The 23,598-nt window shown below is 43.7% G+C and overlaps 3 protein-coding genes across 6 annotated transcripts in view; 2 read left to right on the top strand and 1 right to left on the bottom strand.

Moving 5' to 3' along the window:
• Positions 1 to 443: 443 nt before the first annotated feature.
• On the bottom strand, positions 444 to 16,017 carry LOC127591163 (phospholipid-transporting ATPase IC-like). 2 transcript variants are annotated; one of them, XR_007959833.1, is made up of 31 exons: positions 15,880 to 16,017; positions 11,737 to 11,916; positions 11,526 to 11,623; positions 11,186 to 11,299; positions 10,988 to 11,086; positions 10,382 to 10,443; positions 10,080 to 10,152; positions 9,575 to 9,645; positions 8,990 to 9,072; positions 8,602 to 8,760; positions 8,330 to 8,418; positions 7,982 to 8,172; positions 7,049 to 7,133; positions 6,786 to 6,909; positions 6,655 to 6,698; positions 6,407 to 6,563; positions 6,149 to 6,337; positions 5,942 to 6,054; positions 5,644 to 5,808; positions 4,742 to 4,853; positions 4,528 to 4,603; positions 4,212 to 4,344; positions 3,904 to 4,032; positions 3,657 to 3,813; positions 3,192 to 3,415; positions 3,020 to 3,103; positions 2,348 to 2,593; positions 2,082 to 2,220; positions 1,804 to 1,934; positions 582 to 1,685; positions 444 to 533 (listed from the first exon to the last, which is right to left on the bottom strand). XR_007959833.1 is itself a non-coding variant. In XM_052050989.1 (30 exons), the coding sequence occupies exons 2-30, from the start codon at positions 11,897 to 11,899 to the stop codon at positions 1,461 to 1,463; spliced, it is 3,735 nt and encodes a 1,244-aa protein (XP_051906949.1). In that variant the 5' UTR covers positions 11,900 to 11,916; positions 15,880 to 16,017; the 3' UTR covers positions 444 to 1,460. The 2 variants fall into 2 exon arrangements, 1 of the variants encoding a protein (XP_051906949.1); XM_052050989.1 differs by having other exon boundaries at positions 444 to 1,685.
• A 1,149-nt stretch (positions 16,018 to 17,166) lies between these two features.
• txnl1 (thioredoxin-like 1) lies at positions 17,167 to 20,404 on the top strand. The gene is made up of 8 exons (XM_052051049.1): positions 17,167 to 17,453; positions 18,195 to 18,291; positions 18,616 to 18,789; positions 19,222 to 19,344; positions 19,444 to 19,513; positions 19,605 to 19,777; positions 19,947 to 20,051; positions 20,146 to 20,404. The coding sequence occupies exons 1-8, from the start codon at positions 17,356 to 17,358 to the stop codon at positions 20,173 to 20,175; spliced, it is 870 nt and encodes a 289-aa protein (XP_051907009.1). The 5' UTR covers positions 17,167 to 17,355; the 3' UTR covers positions 20,176 to 20,404.
• A 652-nt stretch (positions 20,405 to 21,056) lies between these two features.
• The window catches only part of LOC127591162 (WD repeat-containing protein 7), a 34,525-nt gene continuing 31,983 nt past the window's right edge, over positions 21,057 to 23,598 (top strand). For 2 of the 3 annotated variants that reach the window (XM_052050988.1, XM_052050986.1), the window contains exons 1-6: positions 21,057 to 21,228; positions 21,973 to 22,140; positions 22,559 to 22,665; positions 22,876 to 22,954; positions 23,153 to 23,327; positions 23,476 to 23,552. In XM_052050988.1, the coding sequence (XP_051906948.1) occupies positions 21,226 to 21,228; positions 21,973 to 22,140; positions 22,559 to 22,665; positions 22,876 to 22,954; positions 23,153 to 23,327; positions 23,476 to 23,552 (609 nt within the window). In that variant the 5' untranslated portion in view covers positions 21,057 to 21,225. Of the gene's footprint in view, positions 21,229 to 21,968; positions 22,141 to 22,558; positions 22,666 to 22,875; positions 22,955 to 23,152; positions 23,328 to 23,475; positions 23,553 to 23,598 lie in introns of all 3 variants that reach the window. The other variant, XM_052050987.1, reaches the window with a different exon arrangement.

Below are 23,598 nucleotides of genomic sequence, written 5' to 3'. Positions count from 1 at the left end.
TACCATAATAAATAAGTTTTTTATTGAGTCAATGTTATTTTAAGTAGCATTGAAAGCCACTCGACTAAGTGGAAATAATATGACGTAAAGAATACAGAGAATAATTTTGTTTACATATCTACAAAATTAAAATAACAAATTAATGTTATTCTCAGAAAAGTAAATGTATTAAATTTACTTTTCTGAGAATGTTTAGGCCAGCAGAGAAGGCCTTGCTGGCCCTTACGGAACGCCACTGCATGAAACTAAAAGCAACTAATATGGCAATAAGCACGAGTGAGGGTGTGAATAATTGCCTCCACAACGTAGATGCGTCATTCCCGTGATTGATCCGTTCAAGGTTGGAGACTTCAACTGCCCTGCGAACAATTTAAGTGGAATACAAACAAATACATTTTGCACACGCAATGAGCCGAGAAAAAAAAGAGAGAGGTTGTTTCGCATTGATACGTATACCCTTGGCTTTTATTAACAATGCTATGATAAAATGTCATCAACTCAACCCAACAACCACATGAACATTTCTGGGTCCACTGCCTCTGTTCTAGTCATAAAAACGCATCTGAAAAGAGTAAAAGAACAACAAAGTCTCTGTTTTGTCTTAGAAGTGTGTGGCAGACTGATAAATAAATTGACATTTTGATGTAAACAAACAAGAAGGAAAGATGATCAAGATAATTTATCGTCAGGATTGGGTGGGGGATATTTTTTAAGGCAAGCAATTTAGGATAAAAACTGTATTGAAAGATTTTGGTTGAAACAAAAATGAATTGACAAAATAAGTCACTGCAATAAGCCGTCTGATTCAGGAGAGGGGAAACAATATTCACTTCACCGTTTATATTTAATGACACACTTTACCACAAGCCGCCTCGCATACGCCGACATCGTAACATCCCTCCGTTATTCAAAATAAAACTTTAAAAGTGTTTTTAAAATAAAATGGGATCCGTTTTGAATTTCGACAGGAGAAAAAAAAAAGGATGGATCAATGTAATTAGAAATGACAGCGATAAAAATAGAATAGAAAATATTGATTTCAAGTGCACGATGGACCTGAAGCCACACAAGCTGCAGTGGTGTGGACAGGAGGGAAAGTTGGGCCTGGTGGGGTCAACTAACCTTTTAAAAAAAATAAAGCTTTTTGTTTGTTTTGTATTAAAAACCCTGAGTTAAATAAATGACATCGTGAGCCACGGCGCATGAGCAAAAACGTCAGTTTCTCTTTGGTTTTGCATAATCGAGTCTTTGCATAGACGGAAGTGCCTCAGTTCTTCTGTCACTTTCAAAAGCACTTCGACCTCGATTTGAAAATATCCCTCAACTTTGATAACGTCCTTTTTCTCTGCCGAGTTACCGATCTTGAGCACCTCAGCCGATTGTTCCACTTCAGTTGGTGTTTCCAGAAAAAGGGAATCCGACCCACAGTGTCAGTTCACCAGTCTCCAGTTCTCCAAGCATCAAATGTTCTCCGCTCTTTCCTCCCTGATGCTGCCGTGGTGTCCAATCCGGGACAGCGGGCGCCTCCGAATGCTCCGTCCAGAAGCAATGAGTTCTGCAAAGCCTCTGGAATGGGAGAAGGCGTAGCCAGAGCGGCGGGAACGCAGGCCGCGTTGGAAGGCCGGTGCTCTTTTCCTCGCTTCCTGTTGCATTTCCAACTCGTACCTCTTCCTGTTTCTCTGGATCTTCGGACAGATGGGGGTGGGGGCGGGGGGGAAGGTTATACAACTACAGCTCAGACGTGACTTTGATTGATCAAACCAGTCAGTCAAGACCTGCGAGCTTGACCTTCGGTAACCTTACCTTATCTCCTACAGAAGGAAAGATGATTTTATGGAGGAACTGGATGCAGATGACGGGCAGTAGGCTGATTCCCACCGTGAGGATGATGGTTAACCACAAGTAAGGCTGGCGGAGAGCATTTGCTGCTGCCCCTATCGGAAAAGTAACAGCGGTCACGTGGTTAGTGATGAAAAACAAAGACTCTTTGCATATGAAAATATATATCCTGTATCTATATAGATTTTTTTTTTTACACTGAACTGTGGACTGACAAGGAAGGTGCTAAATGACCAACTGACCTGTGAAGGTAAAATGACGTGGAAAGATGACGTGAATTCCAGCACTGTGAAGGTCAAACATAATGCCAAAGTAGATGGCTATGCTTCCCAAAACGGCAAAACAGTTGACAAAGGTCCAGTAGGAGGTATCCAGGGAGATCTAAAAGCACCGAGAATGAAGTAAATCCATCTCTCGTCACATCACGACATGGCGCTTAACGGACAATGAAACAACCAGTACGTTTAAAAACGAGGACATCAAAGTCGACGATTAGCGAGCGACTCACCTGAAGGTTGACGGTGAAAATCAGCGAGGAGGCGGTGACGACGGCAAAAGACTGGTAATCCGAGGGGGCTTCTCCATCTTGCCCCATAGTTTGCAGGAAGGCCCCGTAAGGAATGAAGAAGATGATGAGGGAGACGAAGATGCCGTGGAACAAGCTGATGAAGAAGTTCTTGTAGTTGAACAGCAGCCCCTGCTGACCCGGCAGATACAGCTTGGGAAATTTAAGGCTCAGTCTGTCATTCACGTCCTGGAAACGGAAGACAAAAATCACTTGAAGATCTTCAGATTGATTTCACGATTCAGCCGCACAAACGGGAGCTGTTCAGTTCGCCTCATAAATTGACAACGTCCGAGCCGAAAGTTAGACATTTATTGACTTGGTGAAAAGAAAACATTTCTCTTTTGTGCGTCAACAGGAATGGTGATGGAAGGCACGCGGTACAGTCAGACGCCTTCTATTCACGCGTTACGCAGAGTCACGCTAACATGACGTCAGTCTATTTGCATAGCTTACACACCCCGCGGTGGAAATTGGTGCATTGTTCCAAATTGCAACGTAAACTGTGCCGCTTAAATGAGTCAACTTTTCATTTCGGAGCTAAAACGCAATTTCTAGAAAGATTTTCAGATCTCATCACAACATGTGAGCTGATCTTTTGTCATTTGTTGTTACCTGGTCAAGCAGTCCAACGAGAAGAACAGGTAAGCTGCTGTAAAAAAGATTGTAGAGCGTGATGAACCAGTCCTCGTAGGCCACCTACAAAAAAAAAAAAAAAAAAAGAAAAATTTACATTTTAAACGTCATGCAGGGCCTGCGACGGCATCACTTGGAATTTATCGCTGACCTGTGCGGAATATCCGCTGAAGAAAGAGTACCAGAAATGGACCAATGTGAAGGCAAAGTTCTTGAAGAAGAAGAAGCGAAGAAACTTGCACATTCTGATGTAAGACCAGCGGCCGTGCACGAGCAGGAGTCGTTGCAAATAACGGAACTGAGCAAAAGCAAAGTCGCTGGACATCACAGCCTGCATCCCTTCTTGACCGCTGATGCCAACGCCGATGTCTGCGGCTGGAGGAAGGGGCAAATGGGGGAACGGCGCAAAAGTTGAACATCAAAGCAATTATTTTTGTAGGCGTACAACATTTTGAAGATGTCGGTTGTGTGAAGTTCCATGAAAGTGATTCGGGGGTCACGTGGCACGTTTTTGTTTAGGTGAAACTCGTAAAACAGGCCGTCCATTTGCAGTCATGCTCGTCCCCCCCCCCCCGTCCACTGTGAAATGTGAAGTAGCAGATATCGGCATTCGTACTCTTGATCATGTTGACATCGTTGGCCCCGTCGCCGATGGACAACGTCACCGCCTTCTTATACTTCTTCACCAAACTGACCACATTGGCTTTCTGCTTCGGTGTGACGCGACAGCAAATCACCGATTCGCACTCGCACGCCATGTCCACAAAGTCGATCTGGAAAGGAAAGCGGATTTGCGGTTGTCGTCCCGAAAAGCATTTCGAGACTGCCTTCGACGATTCTTTTTTTTTTTTTTCCTTCCCAACCTGTCTCATCTCTTTCTCCCATTCGTTCATTGGCTGTCCATCCTGAGGGTTGGTGGGAGGCGGCCGCTTTCCCAGACGACGAAGACGCAAACGGCGGCGTTTCTTCTTCTTTTCATACAGAATCTCGTTCTGGGAAAAAAAAAAAAAAAAAGGAAAAAAATTTTGTTGTTTGGTTCCCAACACTTCTTCGGCCATTATAAACAATTGAGAGTCTTTATATTACACGTGACATTCCTTTTCCGAGACCTAAAGTCAGTATTATGTAATCATCTGATTTACTTAGAAGAAGCCCCGCCCCCCTAACTTACCAGCCAACCTCCAGTGATAATGAGTGCATTTTTGCCTGGCTCAGGGAAAAATGGCTCTGCGGGTTTCTTTTTTCCTCGGCTCTCAGTCGGAGGCTCACGTCTCCTCTTGGCCTGACGGAGGCTCAGCTTCTCACTGGTGACAAACAGATCAATTAATCCAGCCTGACAACGAGTCCCAGACACCGGCCTACAACGACCGATACTACGGCGTACAAAGCGAGGAAGTTCTCCGAAGCGCGTTTTAAATATCACAGTAAATGAACGTTTTCACATTTGACCCAGCGCGCGGCGAGAAATTTCATGGGAATCAACTCACTTGACGTCCTCTCCGTAGTGAAGGTGCATATCTTCCGTCAAAAGGGAGCAGGAAAATCCAATGTTCTCCGCAGTTTCTGCAAGTAGACAAGATAAACAACTAGAACAAAGAAAACACAATCGCCACACAAACAAATACATTCTCCTTCTCGTTTCCGCGGTGCGATTTGTGCATAACCTTCGATCGCTTGGATGTCGTCTGACTGAGTTTCTACCTTTCTTATCTCCAGTCAAAACCCAGATCTTGATGTCCGCCTTGGCCAGTTTGGCGATGGTTTCCGGTACTCCTTCTTGCAGTTTGTCTTCGATGGCCGTTGCTCCAATCAGCTGCATGGAAAGGCAAAGTTATTGACATTAAAAAAAATAATATGATAAGATATCCGGCGGCCTGGTAGTCCAGTGGTTAGCACGTCGGCTTTGCAGTGCAGAGGTACCGGGTTCGATTCCAGCTCCGGCCTCCCTGTGTGGAGTTTGCATGTTCTCCCCGGGCCTGCGTGGGTTTTCTCCGGGTGCTCCGGTTTCCTCCCACATTCCAAAAACATGCATGGCAGGCTGATTGAACATTCTAAATTGTCCCTAGGTGTGAGTGTGAGTGTGGATGGTTGTTCGTCTATGTGTGCCCTGCGATTGGCTGGCAACCGATTCAGGGTGTCCCCCGCCTAATGCCCAGAGACGGCTGGGATGGGCTCCAGCGCCCCCCGCGACCCTAGTGAGGATCAAGCGGTACGGAAGATGAATGAATGAATGAATGAATAAGATATCCTTTATTTGTCCCACACTGGGGAAATTTACAGCCTCCAGCAGCAAGAATGTGGGTAGAAATTAAGTAATTAAGTGCAATATAAATACAAAATGGATACATCGCAGTGCTATTTACAATTGTTTTTCACATCACACACATGGCATCATTTAATTATTATTATTATTATTATTGTTGTTATTTTTAGTCAGCAGCCTGACAGCATAATAATAATAAAAATTAAAAACAATGGACCTTGTTACAGACCCCTGTGGCATCCCTACTTCATCTCCGAATACATTCAGTCAGCAAATGTATCCCAAAAGTGGGAAAGGCTGAAAAGACGGAGTGTATAACGTGCGGCGTTTTTCCGCTTACCATGAGGTTTTTCTCAATCATTTCATACACTTGATCGAGGGCCGCCTCTCTGTCGACCATGGTCACCTGAGCCTCCATGTGTTTCCTGGACCAGGCCTCGTACTCGCTGCTGCTGATGTCTTTGTAGCACAAGCACAGTGTTCGCAAGGTCTCGTTGGCAAATTTCTACAGGGGGTGGGGGGGGAGAAAGAGCACAGTCCCCAAAAGAATTTCACGAACTCCATATTAGACGGAAGATACATGTACGGTAATTCCTTCAAATCAGAGTTGAGCCAAACAAAAGGACGCTGGGACTCACATCCAAAGCAGATTGCGTCAACTCCCTGTGCTTGGAATTGGGCGAAAGTCGCTGGTAGATGACCGTGTCGGCTCCTTTGCAGTAAAGACGGATTCGACCATCCGGAAACTTCACTGAGGAGGCGAGAGATTGATTCGAAGATGATTGAAAAGCGCTAGGGCTTCGCGCGACAACATCAAAATGGCGGCGTTGCGCGGGTATTCCTACGGATGATGGACATGCGTTTGCGGTCAGAGTTGAAGTCCAGCAGCGCCAACATCTCGTAGGTGTTCTCTTGTTCCATCTCCCGGATGGTGATGGTGTCCTGCGTTCGGGAAAGAAAGACAAAGCCAAAGTTCCGAGCCGCCGTCACGAGTGCGCCTTCATCCGGTGACGCCGCTTGGTACACCAGTTCACCTAAAAAGGGGCGGGGACAAATTTGATCCAGAATCTGAAATTGGAATCGTTGAACAAGGTTTCATTTACCTTCCTTGCTTTCCACCATGACGGTGTGACAAAGGGAGAGGAGTCTGAAGAACTCCACGGCTTCTTTATCCTTCTTGGACCGCAAACAGGCAACAAGGGAATTGTCCACGAATTGGAACTTTTTGTCGGCGTAGCGATTCCAGCTCCAGTCCACCGGCTTTGACGAGAGAGCAGAGGTGACGAGTGCGGCCGGATTCGTTTCCAGACGCCGACGTCATGGTGAACAGAACGATCGCAACTGGCACTACCTTTCCGCGGTCCAGACGCACTCCTTCAGCGGTGGTTGGGTCACCTGTGGCGAATAAGGCGACATTTCCACTCGCGATCATTTTCAGGGACGTACATTTGACCGCAAAAGCGTAACGCCAATGACGCTTACCGTAGCTGTGCCCGGCGATAGTGCACTTTTTGAACTGCATGATGTTTTGCGTCAGCGTTCCCGTCTTGTCCGAGAAAATGTATTCGATCTGTCCGAGCTGCTCGTTCAGGGTGGTGGTTCGAGCCTGGCAAGAATTGGATCAGAGAGGGGGGTCGTCACTCCCGAAGCGCAGGAAAGCAAAACTAATCCCAAGCGTTTGCGTAATTTCAGTCATTTTGAGGCAAAAACCGTGTCCCGATATGCTTACGATTGTTGGATTGTACCTTTGCCGGTGTGTCTTTCTCTGCGTAGTACATCTGCAGGTCCCAGTTGATGAACTTACTCTGGCCGAGACGGATTACCTCCACGCTGAACAGGGAGCGACCAAAGAACGGTTTTAGCCATCGGTTTGTTTAACTTTGGGCTCAGCGAGAATTTACTGCAGCGCTTGGAACTCTGACATGAAATCAACCCTGGTGGGAGACTCGTCGCAGGCGGTTATGGAGATCCCAAAGACAAAACAAAAGACTTACTTACTCATCCCATGTACTACAAATCACACCGAGGGATAATTTAGAACGAGAACGATACGCGTTTACGGGGAACAAAAACTTGGGTTCCTATGGAGGTCTTGAGGAGCTGACGATGAGAAGAAAGGAGCGTTGGCGCGGAGTGCCGATGCGGATTTGGAGCTGGGAGTCGCGGCTTGGAGTTTGAAGCGGATTATGTGGGACAGGAGAAGTGAACTAATCTCTTTTCGTCAATGGACGCTACAGCTTCGTGTTTGCTTTCAAAACTTTGCTTGTAGCAGACGTGTGCACATTTTTCAGCATGATGTCTCTGATCCACTGGTGAAAGGACACTTTGATCCTCTCCTCTTTCATCTATAACTGCTTCAGACAACAAAGTGTATGCGGAAAAGTGGTGAAGATTGCACGACTGTCTCTGTCCTATGTGTTGTCTTGTGTTATTTTTGTTATTTTTGACTTCAAAATGCCGCCGCGAGAGTGGCTGCCTTTCCAGCAGCTCCTATTTTTTTGTTGTTCTGCTTCTTCCTTTCATAACTTTGCTGCTGTGAATCTGGAATTTCTCCATTGCGAGACTAATAAAGGTTATCTTAATCTTAATCTTAATCTTATATCGCCATGAAACTTTCCTCTTCTCATGGCCAACATGGACAAGGCTCAAGGTGTTTGGCATTCATTCTTTTGACTAACCTGACATAGAGCGAAATAGGCACCATGGTGTTGAGAACAATGAGGTAGCCCCAGAAGCTGAGGAATCCTCTGTAGGAGGTGCTGTCCTCTCTTCCGTCATACAGATACCAGGCGTTGGACCCGACTTCCTCGTACCAGAAGCTGTGACCAATGGCAAGTCCTGCTGCCACCAGGATCAGGAGGACAAAGATCTATCGTGCGATAAATCAAACAAAAACCACATTTGACCTGAATCTGGAGGGTAAGTTCCCCCCCATCTTCATTTCATCGATAACTACGTCCATGCCTAGATAGCACACCATGTCTGACTGGATCAAAATCGGAAACTCAGCCATGACTGGAACTCACAGTGTAGACCATGTAGTTCATCAGCTCGTCAATCTTGGTCCTCTTGAACCGTGACTTGCCGCCATTTCTCATTATTTTTGTATCAGCACCTTCAGAGGAAAAATAGAAAGGCCAAGAATAAGAAAGAAAAAAAAAAGTGAGGAAAATAATGAACTTTGGCGACTCCTCGGCACAAACGCATATTTGACGCATATTCAAGCTCGTGAAACGTTCTCGTGTCAAAACCGAAGTTTAACGGGTGGTCGATTGATCTCGCGGCGCGACATTCAAACCTGCAAAAATAACAACTCCGTGACAATTTTCCGTGTTTCTGATCTTGCAGCCTCGGAGCAGCATGTTATCCAAGTCCAGCGGATAGCGTTCCGTATTCCAGTGCATCACCCCTGTGAATTTGTCCAGGCGGTTGTTGGGCTCCTCGCACTCAATCAGTGCTACAAAAAAAAAAATGGCATCAAAACAAATAGTCCTGTGTGTTAAGTGTGTTTTAGGGAAAAGCTATTATTTAAAATCAAACGTCAAGAAATAAACACACTGCAAGCCAATTATTTTACATTCCTCTTATTTAAAAAAAATGCATATTTCATCAATAAAAAGCTAATTGAAATTAACATTATAGTATACTTAAAAACCACAAAATTTTTTAAAAATAGGCAGAATTACCATCAAACTGAGCCATTTGACGTTCCTCCTGCAGCCTTTCATCAGTTACTCGAAGTCCCATCTTGAACTTTAGGTTGGTTTCCCTGAAAAAAAAAAAAAAACACAAGAAAACAGGTAAAAAAAAAAATTTGACTGTTGCAAACCAAAACTCACATTAAAAAAAAGACTAAAAATGTTCACGAAAAGTAAAGCGTTTTGCATTCTTTTATGAACCATGACAAAAAAAATGCAAATTCAACTATTTTTTCATCATCATTAGCCAGCAATCGCTGCTCAGTGAGATATCGGCTCATTTACTTCAAATTATCAGACCGTTTGTGTTGTTTGACTCCAAATGTTTTTTTGGGGGGGAGGCGTTCCTTTCTTTGTCCAAAAAAAAAAAAAAAGGTCACATAGCTCAAAGTTAAAGAAAGAAATATTTGCAGTCGTCTTACTTGACGTGTTGACAAAGAACGTATCATTCATCAAATGGAGTTGAATCGCTTTGCTGACATTTTAAATCCTCAAAGTGCCTTGAAAGGAGTACGTCTTTTTCGCAGAAGCATTTGTTTTTGTTTTTTAAATAAAATATCCAATAATACTCACCCATCAAGCTCCGCCGTTTCCACGTAGCACAGGCTGTTTGGGTTTGAGGTAGATAACAGCAACAGGTCCGCCTAGAGCAAAACAAAACAAAGAAACAAAAGACGCTGACACAATGGACAAGTTGTACAACATGTCTTTAAAAACACACTTTGCAGTCGGAGCCCATTAGAATTCTTATTAATTAATTAAAATTAAATTAATTGAACAAAATGGTGGTGAAGTGGGTTTCGGAGAATACGCCAGCACGCTGGATTATTTCCGGCAACCAAAATTCAATATTATTTGAATGAATGTAAAACCGAAAACAGATGATTGCAGTTTGGATAAAGTAATGAAAGCCATCAATTGATCCAGATCCATTTTCTAGATCGGCCGTCCTCATTAGCTGGAGACAATCCCAGCGCACTTTGTGGACGCCCTGAACTGGTTGCCAGCCAATCGCAGGGCAGATGCAGACACCCCACCCCCCTACCCCCCACTCATGCCTATCCCAATTTACACGTACCGGAATAAAATCATTTTTCTTCAGACGAACGACATCTCCGACCTCGATGTGTCTCCATTTTGACTCTTGAAACCTGAAGAATGAAAACAAAAAACAACAGGTTGTTGCCAGGTGTCAAGAGAAGAAAACAACAGCATATTTGGATCTGCGAGGGGAACGGAATATGCACGAAATAGCAACGCTTGGAGGAAAAACGCGAACCAATATTTCAAACAACCAACCATACTTGGGCGTAACACTTCAATTAAATATCCAGCTAGCATCCAAAAGTTAACGCCAAGTTAACGGAAGCGAGTTCTGACCTGCCGTCCAGCAGGACCTCACATTTCCTATTATTGATCTCCTTGTCCATCCTGTGTCGCGCCTGAAAGGTAAAAGCAAGCAAGAGGGCGCGTCACTTCAAGAATTAAAACATTCATTCATTCATTCATTCATCTTCCTAACCGCTTGATCCTCACTAGGGTCGCGGGGGGTGCTGGAGCCTATCCCAGCTGTCTCCGGGCAGTAGGCGGGGGACACCCTGAATCGGTTGCCAGCCAATCGCAGGGCACACAGAAACGAACAACCATTCGCACTCACACTCACACCTAGGGACAATTTAGAGCGTCCAATCAGCCTGCCACGCATGTTTTTGGAATGTGGGAGGAAACCGGAGCACCCGGAGAAAACCCACGCAGGCCCGGGGAGAACATGCAAACTCCACACAGGGAGGCCGGAGCTGGAATCGAACCCGGTACCTCTGCACTGTGAAGCCGACGTGCTAACCGCTGGACTACCGGGCCGCAAGAATTAAAACACAATAAGCACATTTGAGAAAATAGAAGTCTCAAAAACGAAGCTCGATTTATTGCCACTATTGTTTGAGTGGGAAGAGGGGGGGGGGGCGCTCGGCAAACTGCTTCGCTTACAAGATCGTCCACCAGGTCTTTGATGGCAGTTACTCCCAGAACCACGACCAGTGGAATCAGAGTGGTGTACCAAGGCAGAGTCGTAATGGCCGGAATACACTATGACGACAAAACCAAATGGATGTACACGATGATTCACTCGTTTTATTTTATTTTTTTTATAATTTGCCGTAATTCCGCCACCGTGTCGATGTGTACCTGTAGAATGAGCAGAGCCAAGAAGTAGATGTTGGCGACCCTCTTGAACTGTTCGTACAAGTTGAGGGGAAGGAATGTGAAGACGTTGTATTTGTACGTCTTGATGGCATTGCCCTGTAAAAGTGAAAAAAAAAAAGTTGAGTACAAAAGGCAGGAAGAGGAACTTTCCATACCGATACAACAGTGATGACAAAGGTTTTTACGACCTTGTGACAGTAAAAGACTTGCACGGCGGTTTGAATACCGCAAGCTAATTACCATGCGGAACATTTCGAAAAATAATGGAGCCAACTTTTTTCTTCGTAATATCTTGGCCAAGAGTCATGATTTGTGCACGTACCGAGTATCTGCTCTTCTTGTAGCACAGGAATACTTTTTTGTCAAATTCTGGCAGGTGATGGAACGCTCGGTCATTGGCTTTCACTTTCCAGCCAACCTCTAGCGACAGAATCAAAATCAGAACATTTTAGCTCTTCCCCGCATCATTTTTGGATAACGTTCTCCCGAAGACAACAAGAAAAATGTGTCATCCAAGCGATTGCATGCCTCACCACTTGGTCGAATTTCCACGGGGGGAGGCGGGGCCCCCGGCACCGGCTCCTCTTCCTCATCCGTGCTCACATCCAGCTCATCGTCCGTCTCGTCATCGCTGTACGGCATGACCTCATCGTTGGGCCCCACCGACCCGTGGGTGCCCGCGTTGCGCGTAGTCATTTTGACACTGCCGATATCTCTGCCAAAGCAGAAAGGATTCGGATTCCTTAACGCTGTTGTGCTCCAAAGCAAGTAATAACTCTCAAGTGCCAACCGGGAAACAAACAAACACTCTGTTGCCCCCCCCCCCATCCGAAAGTAGTCGAGGGTAGAAAAAGAGCAGCGGCGGCTCGCTGAACTTGATTGGCTAAGCTGCCCTCTTTGCATGGCCAAAAACGCCCGATCGCATGAGCGAGGCGTAAAAATATGTTTTTCAAGCACACAGAAGATCGTCGCTCTGGCCGACTATTGGTTTGCGCCAAGCGGACGCAAACGAGACGGCGTTTGGGTGATAAGCCCTGCCTGCTCAACACCGTTTACAATCTACGATTGACACATGGGTGTCATAATTGGACTATGGAACTGAGGGATAAGGTGGCCTATTTTCTATTCATTCATCTTCCGAGCCGCTTGATCCTCACTAGGGCTGCTGGAGCCTATCCCAGCCGTCTTCGGGCAGTAGGCGGGGGACAACCTGAACCGGTTGCCAGCCAATCACAGGGCACACAGAAACGAACAACCATTCGCACTCACACCTAGGGACAATTTAGAGCGTCCAATCAGCCTGCCACGCATGTTTTTGGAATGTGGGAGGAAACCGGAGCACCCGGAGAAAACCCACGCAGGCCCGGGGAGAACATGCAAACTCCACACAGGGAGGCCGGAGCTGGAATCGAACCCGGTACCTCTGCACTGTGAAGCCCACGTGCTAACCACTGGACTACCGGGCTGCCCGCGTATTTTCTATTCGGGGCCCAAATACCCGCATGCTATTTTGTATCAAGCAACTGAGATGGACAAATGTTGATGGAAAAATGCTAGTTTTTTTTTATAAATCATCCAGTTGAGCTGCGTACCACATATGAGGACAAAAACAACATTTCCACGTTGTTTGAGAATGATGGCTTCACTTGAAGCGCACACCTCACCAATGATACTTCATTTAATATGTGGGAAAAAAAAATAAAACAAAGACACGACAACAGAGTGCCATTCATGTGACATAACTAACTAAGAGGAATGCAAAAAATAAAGAAATGTGGAGCAACGGCGTTGTTGGCGGTTTTTGTGGCTGGGCATAAGACCTGCGGGTACAAAATCATTTTACAACATAAAACTACTTCATCGGTGGCATCAGCTGACTCCGAAAACAGGTTTGCTGGTATCTGGCCAAGGGACGTAACTATGGCAACAATGAAGGAGGGCGGGGTAAGTGATCTGCGGAGTGGGACAGAGGAGAGCATACCGTAGTGACGACAGTGAAACCTGAGAGTGGGGGGGGGGGGGGGGGGGCTCAGCTCTCGTTCAGGCAGGTACGCCGAAGAGCAGAAAAAAAAAATGAAACGTCGCACAAAGAGTGACACACACACACACACACACACACACACAAAGATGCCACTCAGTGAGCAAATAAAAGGAAGGGATCACTTGCCAGCTGACATGGACGCTGCGTGACAGCACGGGACACGATTTGGGTGGAATCACCTTCGTTTGTTCGTCAAACAGAAAAGGTGTTTATAATAATAATAATAATAATAATAAATTGTATTTTTAACCTTTCAAGACACCCAAGGACACTTTACAATAACAAAAAAAACACAAAACAATACGATACGTTCAGGTGGAGATTAGTCCGGATCGTCATGGAAAGTCTCGCGGTGAAAATTCCCGATGTCTTAATGAGTTCAAGACATTATCGATAAACAAATTAATTGAACGTAAATGACAAACGAAATTTGTAAGAAATGAATATTAACATAGCTCGTCTCCGTCATCACTTGGTGGTTAGGCAAATGAATCAACTTATGTGTACTTGTTGCATTAGAAATCATTTCAACTCAATTCAATTTCAAACCAAGACATAAATATTGATTACTTATTGCTGAGAACCCTGTTGGAAAAATTTGAGAATTTTCATGATTTATATTGATTATTTCCATCAGTCCATTCACCGTTTGCCATGTAGTTTCTTTTTTTTCATTCATCTTCCTAACCGCTTGGTCCTCACTAGGGTCGCGGGGGGTGCTGGAGCCTATCCCAGCCGTCTCCGGGCAGTAGGCGGGGGACACCCTGAATCGGTTGCCAGCCAATCGCAGGGCACACAGAGACGAACAACCATTCGCACTCACACTCACACCTCGGGACAATTTAGAGCGTCCAATCAGCCTGCCACGCATATTTTTGGAATGTGGGAGGAAACCAGAGCACCCGGAGAAAACCCACGCAGGCCCGGGGAGAACATGCAAACTCCACACAGGGAGGCCGGAGCTGGAATCGAACCCGGTACCTCTGCACTGTGAAGCCGACGTGCTAACCACTGGACTACCGGGCCACCCCATGTAGTTTCTTTTCGTCATAAATCAAAGAGATATTCAATATGAGCTCTCTGCGCGGAAAAGCACAGACGGGTTTTCCCTAATCAAAACCTTGGCGCTTTGCTTGTTTTAGGTAAACAGCGGGCCCGGGCAGGTGGCTGAACTGTGTTAAGATAAAACACTCTCCTGGACCTTGCATCATTAAAGTGGTTCAACAAGTGACGATTACGGCTTTCAAAACGCGAATCTATTTTTGGTGTGCGCGGTGCCGTTTTAAGAGATTCTGATCGTCGATTACGCCGTCTTGTTGTGACTAAGGAAGACTCGTGCGATACAATGAGCATTCTTTGAAACTAACATCACACGGGCTATTGTGAGGTTTGTATTAGAAGGCATTGCGAGCCGATGCGGATGATTTTGAAGCAAACACAACAGTATTGAGACATTGAAAAATGATAGACAGGAAATTCAATTGGAAAACAATAGAGTTGAAATAGTTGTAATAGTTTCAACACTTCTGGGGAGACTTGCTGCAAGATTTTGGAGGTTACCCATGGGTATTTTTGTCTAGTCATCTAGAGGAAAAATTGCGATGTCACTGCCATCGAAGCCGAGAGAATACCTGGTTCACCTGGTTCTGTTCTCATTCATCCAAACGTGTGTTTGACGGGGCTTTCCAAATCCTGCTCAACCAAACTCACTCCAAAATGACCTTTGGGTGCAAGGGCGCAGTAACGGTGAAAGACAAAAATGGTCTTTTCCGAGTTGTTTGCGCTATCCGGTTAGCACAATACTGCTAGCGTGTTTTGGTAAGAAGAATCGGAAACGCTGGGATGTTGTAGCCGAGAAATTGCACACGTTCTGCTTGAAGTGCAAACTCATCATGATTCAGGATGAATTCGAAATTTGGGTGAAAAGATTTGATGATTGTTCTCAGATGTCAAATGGTGATGCACTGTTGTAACTAAATACCACAAAAGGTCAAAATACTTTCTTTGAAAGAGGCATTGATTTTTACCTTGTGCTCATTTGTAGTTACAGTATCTGTTCAGTTTGGAACAGTAGGCTAAAAAAAAAATTCAATAGACGTAATGAAATGACATTTCATATCATAGTGCTGTGTTTCTTCAAAAGATTAAATTCATTATTGCAGATGCATTTTGTACTAGTGTGCAATTTTACAGCGAGGAAAAGATTTTGCTTGTGTCGTATGGCTAAAAACACATGCAACCATTCCCAAATAGTGCAATGGAATACTTGATTTGAATATCTTATCAAATGTTAGCATTAGCAGTGTGTGCCTTTATTACAAGGAGTGCCCACAATTAGTGTGGGAGAAAAAAATATATTTGTATTGTTTGGACCAGTTTTTAGGAAGCCCATTTTTGGTTTGATAGGTGATAAAGGAATAAGAAGTTTTTCTTCTATTTAGGCTCAGTTACAACTGCACATAATTCCAGTTCTGAGAGGGGTAAATGTAAAGCCCGAATGGAACACGAGCATTCGCTCAGGTGAGGCACTGACACTCCCTTCCAGGTGTTTGAACCAAGCGACTCTTCAACAGCAACCTGAAACTGACCAAATTTTAAAAAAGGTCGATTTAAAATGATACTAAACTGTACTTACAAGTTGTTTTTTTCCTGCCGGGTGGTCACAAATACTTTTAAAAAATGGAAAAATCAGCTCTGTGTGTGGTTGTCCAGACGTTGTGTCAGCGCACCATGTTTCCTTCTTCCTGCTTGTAGAGACGCTCCACGGCACCCGCCCTTCTTCCCCCCCCCCACCCCCACCACGCAGCCTTACCTGCCCGGCCCTCGCGAACCCACGCGACCGGTTTGACACGTTCAGGGACTGCACGAGCTGCCTCTTCCGACGTGAGCGCCGTGCAGGTGTTGATGCTCGGAACAGGTCACGTGATACGATATTGCTTTAGTGTTGTAAATTGGAACCCTCAATGAAAATAAACACGAAACATGTAGTATTTGGGCATTCTAAAGCTGACAGAATATAATATGAGCCTGAACATGCTTATATAAACAAGATGTAAATGTATTGTTTTGTCATTTGATACATGTATCAAACATTTGATGTATCAAATCTATTCCATTTGTTGGAATGGTCCATATAAATAAATATAACAACATGTAGAAATGTTTCATGGACATCCAAAATATTCCAGAGTTTAATTTAAAAGAGGGGCTACATCAATCTCTATTAAAATGTTGTTTTCCTTTCTTGATTTCATAATCAAAGCAGTTAATCATGAATTTAACCTCAATCTGACTGAGTGCTGTATGAGTTTTGAAGCCACACACTTTTTAGCATGCATTTAAATAGTTGTATGTTGTCGTAGTTAAAAGTTGCTCTTTATTTGCTTTGTTAGTGTGTTGGTTGGGCGTGAGCTGTTGCACAGAGCAGCTCCTGAATGACTGTGCAAACTGTTACTGCTTGTGGTAAAAGCAAATGAAGAGCTTCGGCAACCGTGTCGACCTATAAACACAAGCGAGGGCGTCACAATACTAAATGGGTTGCACTGGCTCTGTGAGTTACTATGTTCGGTACTAAATGGATATTTTGTTTTAATGTTTGGCCCATTCCCCTGTTTTCAGTAATGCTGTCTCAGGTGTGGAAATTACGAGTTGGCATGTGGGACCTTGAAGCATAACACAGCATTGCACTATGTGTTATGTGACAAACTACAATACATTTGCAAGTACCACGAGTAATAAAACAGAGTCATTTTTGGAGCCGAATAACATTTGAAGTTGCAATAAAAATTGAACACAGTCACCAGTCTCATCAAGACGACATAACAAGCGTATTTGATGTGTTTACACTCCAATGCTTTAGGCGGCGCTAATATTAATGTGAAAGTACGACTGCGTTAAAACAGGCCGCGCCCCGATCCACTCCTATTGGTCAATCAGAATGTCACATGGCGAATCACTTGCCGTGTCTGAGAGCGCTTCACGAATAGACAGCCGATTTGAGCTTACTTTTGACGCTAAGCTCAAAACACAACAAAATACCTTACAGTAGTTAAGTGTAATCGTGTTATTCCAGGAATAATAATAATAACAAGGTCGCGTCTCTCATTGTACCATGGTCGGTGTTAAAGTGATCGGGAGCGATCCGGAATTTCTACCGGAGCTAGCGGCCGCCGGCTCGAGGCTCACGGTGGTAAAGTTCACAATGGCCGGGTAAGTCCCACGTTGGAGGCCGTCCTACAACCAGCTATCTCTCTTTATGCAAATTGGTTGGTTACGAGTGGTCACCATTAACTGGAATAAATGGCATGAACGGTGCAGATTAATCTCTGAAAACAGTAGCTTGCGTGATGTATCTATAGGCTAGCATTATGCTAGCGTTAGCTTTTCGAGCGGACTTGCTTGCAATGACATGGCACAATTACAGTTCTTCCTTGTGAAATCCAATGACAGGTTGCCTGATATAATGTGTGTGAAGAATAGCGAATATGATATTGGATCAGCGTTGAAACGATCAGTAGTACATGAAATTGTCCATTTCCCTCAGTTGTCCAGTACAGTATTTGACTGTAGGCACTTAGGAAACACATTTCCTGCGTTTACTTGCCAGTCATCTATTCTGTCATATCATACGTGTTGAGTAAGAGTCAATTTCTTGATTGCATGCTGACAATTGTCCGTATATTTTAGTCAGTTAGCAATGACTGTAACTCAATTGTTGACATAGATAATAATACTCTGATTAACTGTGTCAGATACTCTGATCTGGAGAAAACACATACAAGACAATCCAACTTTATTTGGGCTTGAACAGCATAATACAGCAGAAATACAGCTCTCCTCTATGCAAGATGCATATTTTGTTGTGTTAAGTGAGTTATACTATTTTATCAATGACTTGAGCACTACTGTGTGACTCGATCAAGTTAACAGCCCATTCTGCTTACCCCTCAGGTGCCGGCCGTGTGTCAGAATAGCTCCAGCGTTCAACATGTTGAGTAATAAGTATCCACAGGTTGTCTTCCTTGAAGTTGATGTCCATGTCTGTCCGGTCAGTCTGATCTCAAACACGCAAAAGCAATGAAACATTGTGAATATGTGTGTGTGTGTTTTTTTTTTTTTAACAATGTGATGTAGTGAATCAATGTTTATTAAATGTGTGATGTTTACGCATGCAATAATTCAGTTTTTACTGTAAGCATGAAGTTTGCAAATATTTCACTTGTTCTGTCATTATTCTGTCATTACAATCAATTTTGTTTTAGGATGGTTGAAAAACAATTTTATAAAAGAGACTATTTTGGAATTTATTTTAGGAATAAAAAGATTGTACCGAAGAAAGTACATATGACTGATCAATCTCTTTCTTTCCTAGACGACAAAGGAAGCCAACAACATATCAGCCACGCCGACGTTCTTATTCTTCAGGAACCGGGATCGGGTAGACCAGTACCAAGGAGCAGATGCTGCGGGTCTGGAGGACAAAATCAAACAGCTCACAGAGAATGATCCAGGAAACAGTGAGGACTCTGACATTCCGAGGGGATATGTAAGTGGACATCACTTTAAATCATTAAAACCAGGGGTCGGCAACCTTGTACAACCAAAGAGCCATTTCGACCCGAGTTCCACGGAAAGAGCCGCAATGACATCGGAAATGACAATGTTGTTGTTACTTCCTTTTTCTTTTCAACACTGCCACCTTGTGTACAGTCAGAGAACATAACAGAAGTGATCCGTGTTTTTGAGAGAAATAATAAATAATATACACTTCCATCTGACACTTTAAAATTAATTTTCCAGGCCATGCAGAGCCGCAACATAAGGATGAAAGAACCACATGCGGCTGCAGAGTCACGGCTTGCCCACCCCTGATCGAAACTGTTCTATGCCAAAGTTGCAGTATTGACTAAATTACAGGCATTTAGGTTGACTTTCAAATAAAGCTAAAATGCAGTATAGTACTTGATTATATTTTCAGATGGACCTCATGCCTTTTGTCAACAAAGCCGGCTGCGAGTGTCTCAACGAGAGTGATGAATGTGGATTTGACAGCTGCTTACTGAAAGATTCTTCCTATCTGGAGTCAGACTGTGATGAACAGGTAAGGGACAAAAAAGACAGCAACCAGAGTAGGGTTTGGCGATATATCTTTATCGTATTGAAAAAAATTGAGATCCAGACATCCATATGTTGTTTGCAGCTACTGATAACCATCGCCTTCAACCAGCCTGTGAAGCTCTTTTCCATGAAGCTACAGTCCTCAGACTTTGGTGAGTCTTTTTGCATTGATTTCGACTTGAATCATCTCTCCATCATCTCTCCGCCCATGCGAAATGTCGTTTCCCTTTGTTTGTGCACCAGCCCAGGCTCCTAAAGTGGTTAAGATATTTATCAATCTCCCGCGCTCTATGGGTTTCGACGACGCCGAGCGAAACGAAGCCACCCAAACTCTGGAACTTGCAGAGGAAGACTACAAAGATGATGGAATCATTCCACTGCGCTATGTCAAGTTTCAGAATGTGCAGAGTGTAACGGTAAGAACCCGAACACTCTCGGTACTTTTGTGCCTTGCTGAAGCTTGAACTCGGTCACATTAAAAAACAAAACAAACAAACAAAAAACAACTAAACATGTTGCACCTCACTTGACTAGAAAATGCATTTCCAGTATGTTATTTTTTGTCTCTGTTTCCCCATCCGCTAGTTGTTCATCAAATCAAACCAAGGTGATGAGGAGACAACAAAAATAAACTACCTGACCTTCATTGGTAATCCAGTACAGGCCACCAACATGAATGACTTCAAAAGGGTATGAATCCCCCAAAAACTAAGCATATAAGTTTTAAAAAAGTGTTTTTTTTTCTTCCTCCAGCCAGTAAATTAATGGTCTATTCTTCGTGCAGGTTGTTGGAAAGAAAGGAGAGAGTCACTGAGTCGGGACAAATGGAGGGAAAGAGGAGACGACTGATATTTTGAAGGACTTTTCCCTTTGCCAAAGCTGCCACACTTCAAGGAGACTTTGTCACGCACCACACGTAGACACACGTGCACACTGCTCAACTTCTGATTTAAAGAATTATCAGTCTCTGGGGACTCTCAGTCTATAAACATTTGTATTGTAAGTCAAATTCAAATCCCTGTAAATAAAAGTCCATTTTCAAAGGCATGCCCGTCTTTTATGAAGTTATGTGAACTTCTTCCTGGAGCAACATTTTTATAATGTAGATAATTATTGATTAAAAACGAATTTCCCTCAATGTATTTGACTGTTGTCCTCGATCAGTCGTTCTTAAACATTTGACACCAAGTACCACCATCTTGACCAGCGTTAAAATATGGTTGCATAGTAGGTTTAAGTGTTCATTTAAATAATATTGCAAATCGTTTTGCACCATAACACAAAATGTATGCACGTTAGACATGAACTAAAATAACTGACTGTGTAATTGGACAGTTACTCTTTCGCATACTACTAGAATGAGCCCGCAGAACACTAGGGCACTGCTTGAGAAGCGGCTTTCATTTTTGTCAGTGTTGCTCATGATGCAAAAGACTGAAGTAAAAGTGAAGTTCAACTAAACTGTACCTATCAAATGTACTGCACTTTATAAAAATAGATAACAAATTTAAGACATCTGCAGGGAGTCTGTGGTATTTGTACGAACGACTGCTGCAGAGTATTAACCTTTAAAGTTCACAATAATGACATACTGGATACTGTGCTGTAAAACAGCGTGACGGTATACTACCGCATTGCCGCAAATGGTGCAATCGGTGTGCTTTATTTTGAAAGAAACCCCCGGATGCGTTCTGGGTCAGAGCAAAACGATGTCTCGTGATAAAGCTGACTGACCGTCACGCAAAGGTTTGCCTGATCTTCAAGCTCAAAACAACCTCGGATTTGTTGGTTTTTATTTTCCTACTGACCTAGATTGTTTTGCCAAATTCCATCGGGAAGGAGATGCCTCAGTGATCGTCTGTTTATGGTGCGTATCCACAACCGTAGCATTTTGATGCTAGGAGCAGCTTTAGCAACCCGGAAGTCGCAACATTACAGCTGATTGGCTTCAGTGTAGCATAGCATCTTTGTAGCCGATCAGGTGTTGTTTGTATAACGCGTATACAGAAAGAAGCTACAGTATTGATAATGCAATCATGTCTAGTGTGGGGAAACCACCCGTGACAGCAACTTCAGCCATTCATACACACTTATCCCCGAGCCGCATTTCTCACTGCTGACACTTAATCTGTCGTCAACCTCAAATCATCAATCGCAGACCTTTAATTCAACATTTAAATTTCTATCCCAGCAAGTGGAAGAAATACAGCTCTCAAAGTGTAACTGTAACGAAACGACGGGACGTCGTGATGAAATGCAAACGAAAACCTTTCAAGTTATCGGCAGTGCTTTGTGCTATTTCCTCTGTGGAAGATAAAACTTGCAGGACAGCGCAAATTGAGCGAATGGTCGATATCCTTTGATATGTGTGTTCCGATAGGCGAAATACAGTCAATGAATAGAGGCAATTCTTCCTGCGCCAAATCTTGCGAAATGCAATTATTTAAGGCCATTGCCTGCGCTGTATTAAAAAGATGGACGGTATGTTGGGCAACAGTTATTGGCCCAAGACGAGAGTTGGAGTACAGTTCATTGAAATGATATTTACTTATTTATTATTATTATTTTTGGTGTTCACACTCCTTCATTTGAATTCAACCCTACCAGACAGATCAGCACGATGTCAGGGAACAATCTGGTTCTACCCATTGTACTATGGGGCCGCACCGCTCCAACCCACTGTATCAGCAGCCTGTTGGTGATGGACGACTTCAGCACAATCATCACTGGCTGCCACGATGGACAGATCTGCCTTTGGGACCTGACGTCAGAGCTGGAGGTAGTGAAATATCATAATGGGGGTTTCAGGTTTTTAACGCTCCTCGTACCAAGTGATGCAGAGGTAAAATTCTGACACGGTGACACGGTCAATTATAAGACAAGCCACTGAATTTGATCAGTGAATTTGTGCAGAGCATGGTTTTGAATACACCTTGTGCTCTCCAAATTTTATAAAGAAGGGTCCGACCTATCGATTCGATTAACTAAAGGTTTGTCTTGTTGATATGACATTATATACTAGTAGAATCCCAAATGCATTGATGTGGAATCTTAACCACTTTATTATTTTTTTATTGTTTATTGTTGGGGCACATCTACTGCAAAAGCCAAAGCCTTTGCTAGCCCTGCCGCCGTGGTGATTTGAATTGCAAATTGCAATTGCAGCTTGAATTGTTTTTGTGTTTCACTTCTCTCAGATTTGTCCCAGGGCCATGTTGTTTGGTCATACAGCCTCCATCACCTGTCTGTCGAAAGCCAGCGCCTGCTCAGATAAACAGTACATTGTCAGCGCATCAGAGAGTGGGTGAGTAAAAATTACGGTACTACATCTTCAATACTATTTTACTTACCAAACTATTGGTTCCGAGCCTGTTGTTAATATTTTGTCGGCTATTAGGTCAAAGATGGAAAATCCGCCAGAAAGGAGAGCACATTGGCTATCTCCTAAATTGTATTTAGAAATGTAACAGCTTTCATTTTATTATGTGCAATAACATATTTTTGGTGTCTCCAGGGAGATGTGTCTATGGGATGTAAATGATGGTCGCTGTATTGAATTTACAAAACTGGCTTGTGCTCACACTGGCATACAGGTAAATTCATTTATGATGCGCATTTCATATTATTCATATTTAAATAGACATATATTTACAGTTCAGTCTCTTTCTAACAGTTATCATCAGATTCTTATATTATAAACATACTATAGCGTGCACTAGTGTTGAAATATTGCCAGCTTTCCAAATTTTTTTGTGGTCATTTCCTTCTTACCTTTCTCTGTGATGCTCCAGTTCTATCAGTTCACGGTCAGCACGCAGCGAGAAGGTCGTCTGCTGTGTAATGGCCACTACCCAGAGATCCTTGTGGTGGACGCCACCAGTTTGGAGGTGCTATACTCGCTGGTGTCCAAAATATCCCCCGACTGGATCAGCTCCATGAGTGTTATCCGATCACACCGCACACAAGGTTTAAAGACACGATTCGCTTACCCCTTAATTTGTTTCAAACTCAAAAGAATGTGCACAACGGGTGTAAAATTGCAATGCACATATTGGTGGTTTTTTTTTTTTTTTTGGATCCATGGTTACATTTTGACTTATGTCTCTTTCTGCAGAGGATACAGTCGTGGCAGTGTCCGTGACGGGCATTTTGAAAGTCTGGATCATCACAGCAGAGGTCAACAGGATGCAGGTAGTAGTGGTTGTCCTTTTTTTTCCCCCCCGACACACAAAAACAT

Source organism: Hippocampus zosterae, chromosome 18 (assembly GCF_025434085.1).
Source record: "Hippocampus zosterae strain Florida chromosome 18, ASM2543408v3, whole genome shotgun sequence".
NCBI classification, from domain to species: domain Eukaryota; kingdom Metazoa; phylum Chordata; class Actinopteri; order Syngnathiformes; family Syngnathidae; genus Hippocampus; species Hippocampus zosterae.
The sequence above is the reverse complement of the archived record's forward strand: the minus strand, read 5'-3'. Positions and strand labels throughout refer to the sequence as shown.

What these genes read in the sequence shown, in the direction of transcription:
- LOC127591163 (XM_052050989.1), bottom strand. Translation starts at nt 11,899, where the DNA reads ATGACTACGCGCAACGCGGGCACCCACGGGTCGGTGGGGCCCAACGAT. An exon ending in ACAAGAAGAGCAGATACTCG is followed by an intron (nt 11,300 to 11,525) that starts GTACGTGCACAA and finishes TCACTTTTACAG; the next exon opens with GGCAATGCCATCAAGACGTA. An exon ending in CGATGTCAACATGATCAAGA is followed by an intron (nt 3,416 to 3,656) that starts GTACGAATGCCG and finishes CCCTTCCTCCAG; the next exon opens with CCGCAGACATCGGCGTTGGC.
- txnl1 (XM_052051049.1), top strand. Translation starts at nt 17,356, where the DNA reads ATGGTCGGTGTTAAAGTGATCGGGAGCGATCCGGAATTTCTACCGGAG. An exon ending in TTGATGTCCATGTCTGTCCG is followed by an intron (nt 18,292 to 18,615) that starts GTCAGTCTGATC and finishes TTTCTTTCCTAG; the next exon opens with ACGACAAAGGAAGCCAACAA. An exon ending in ACATGAATGACTTCAAAAGG is followed by an intron (nt 20,052 to 20,145) that starts GTATGAATCCCC and finishes TTCTTCGTGCAG; the next exon opens with GTTGTTGGAAAGAAAGGAGA.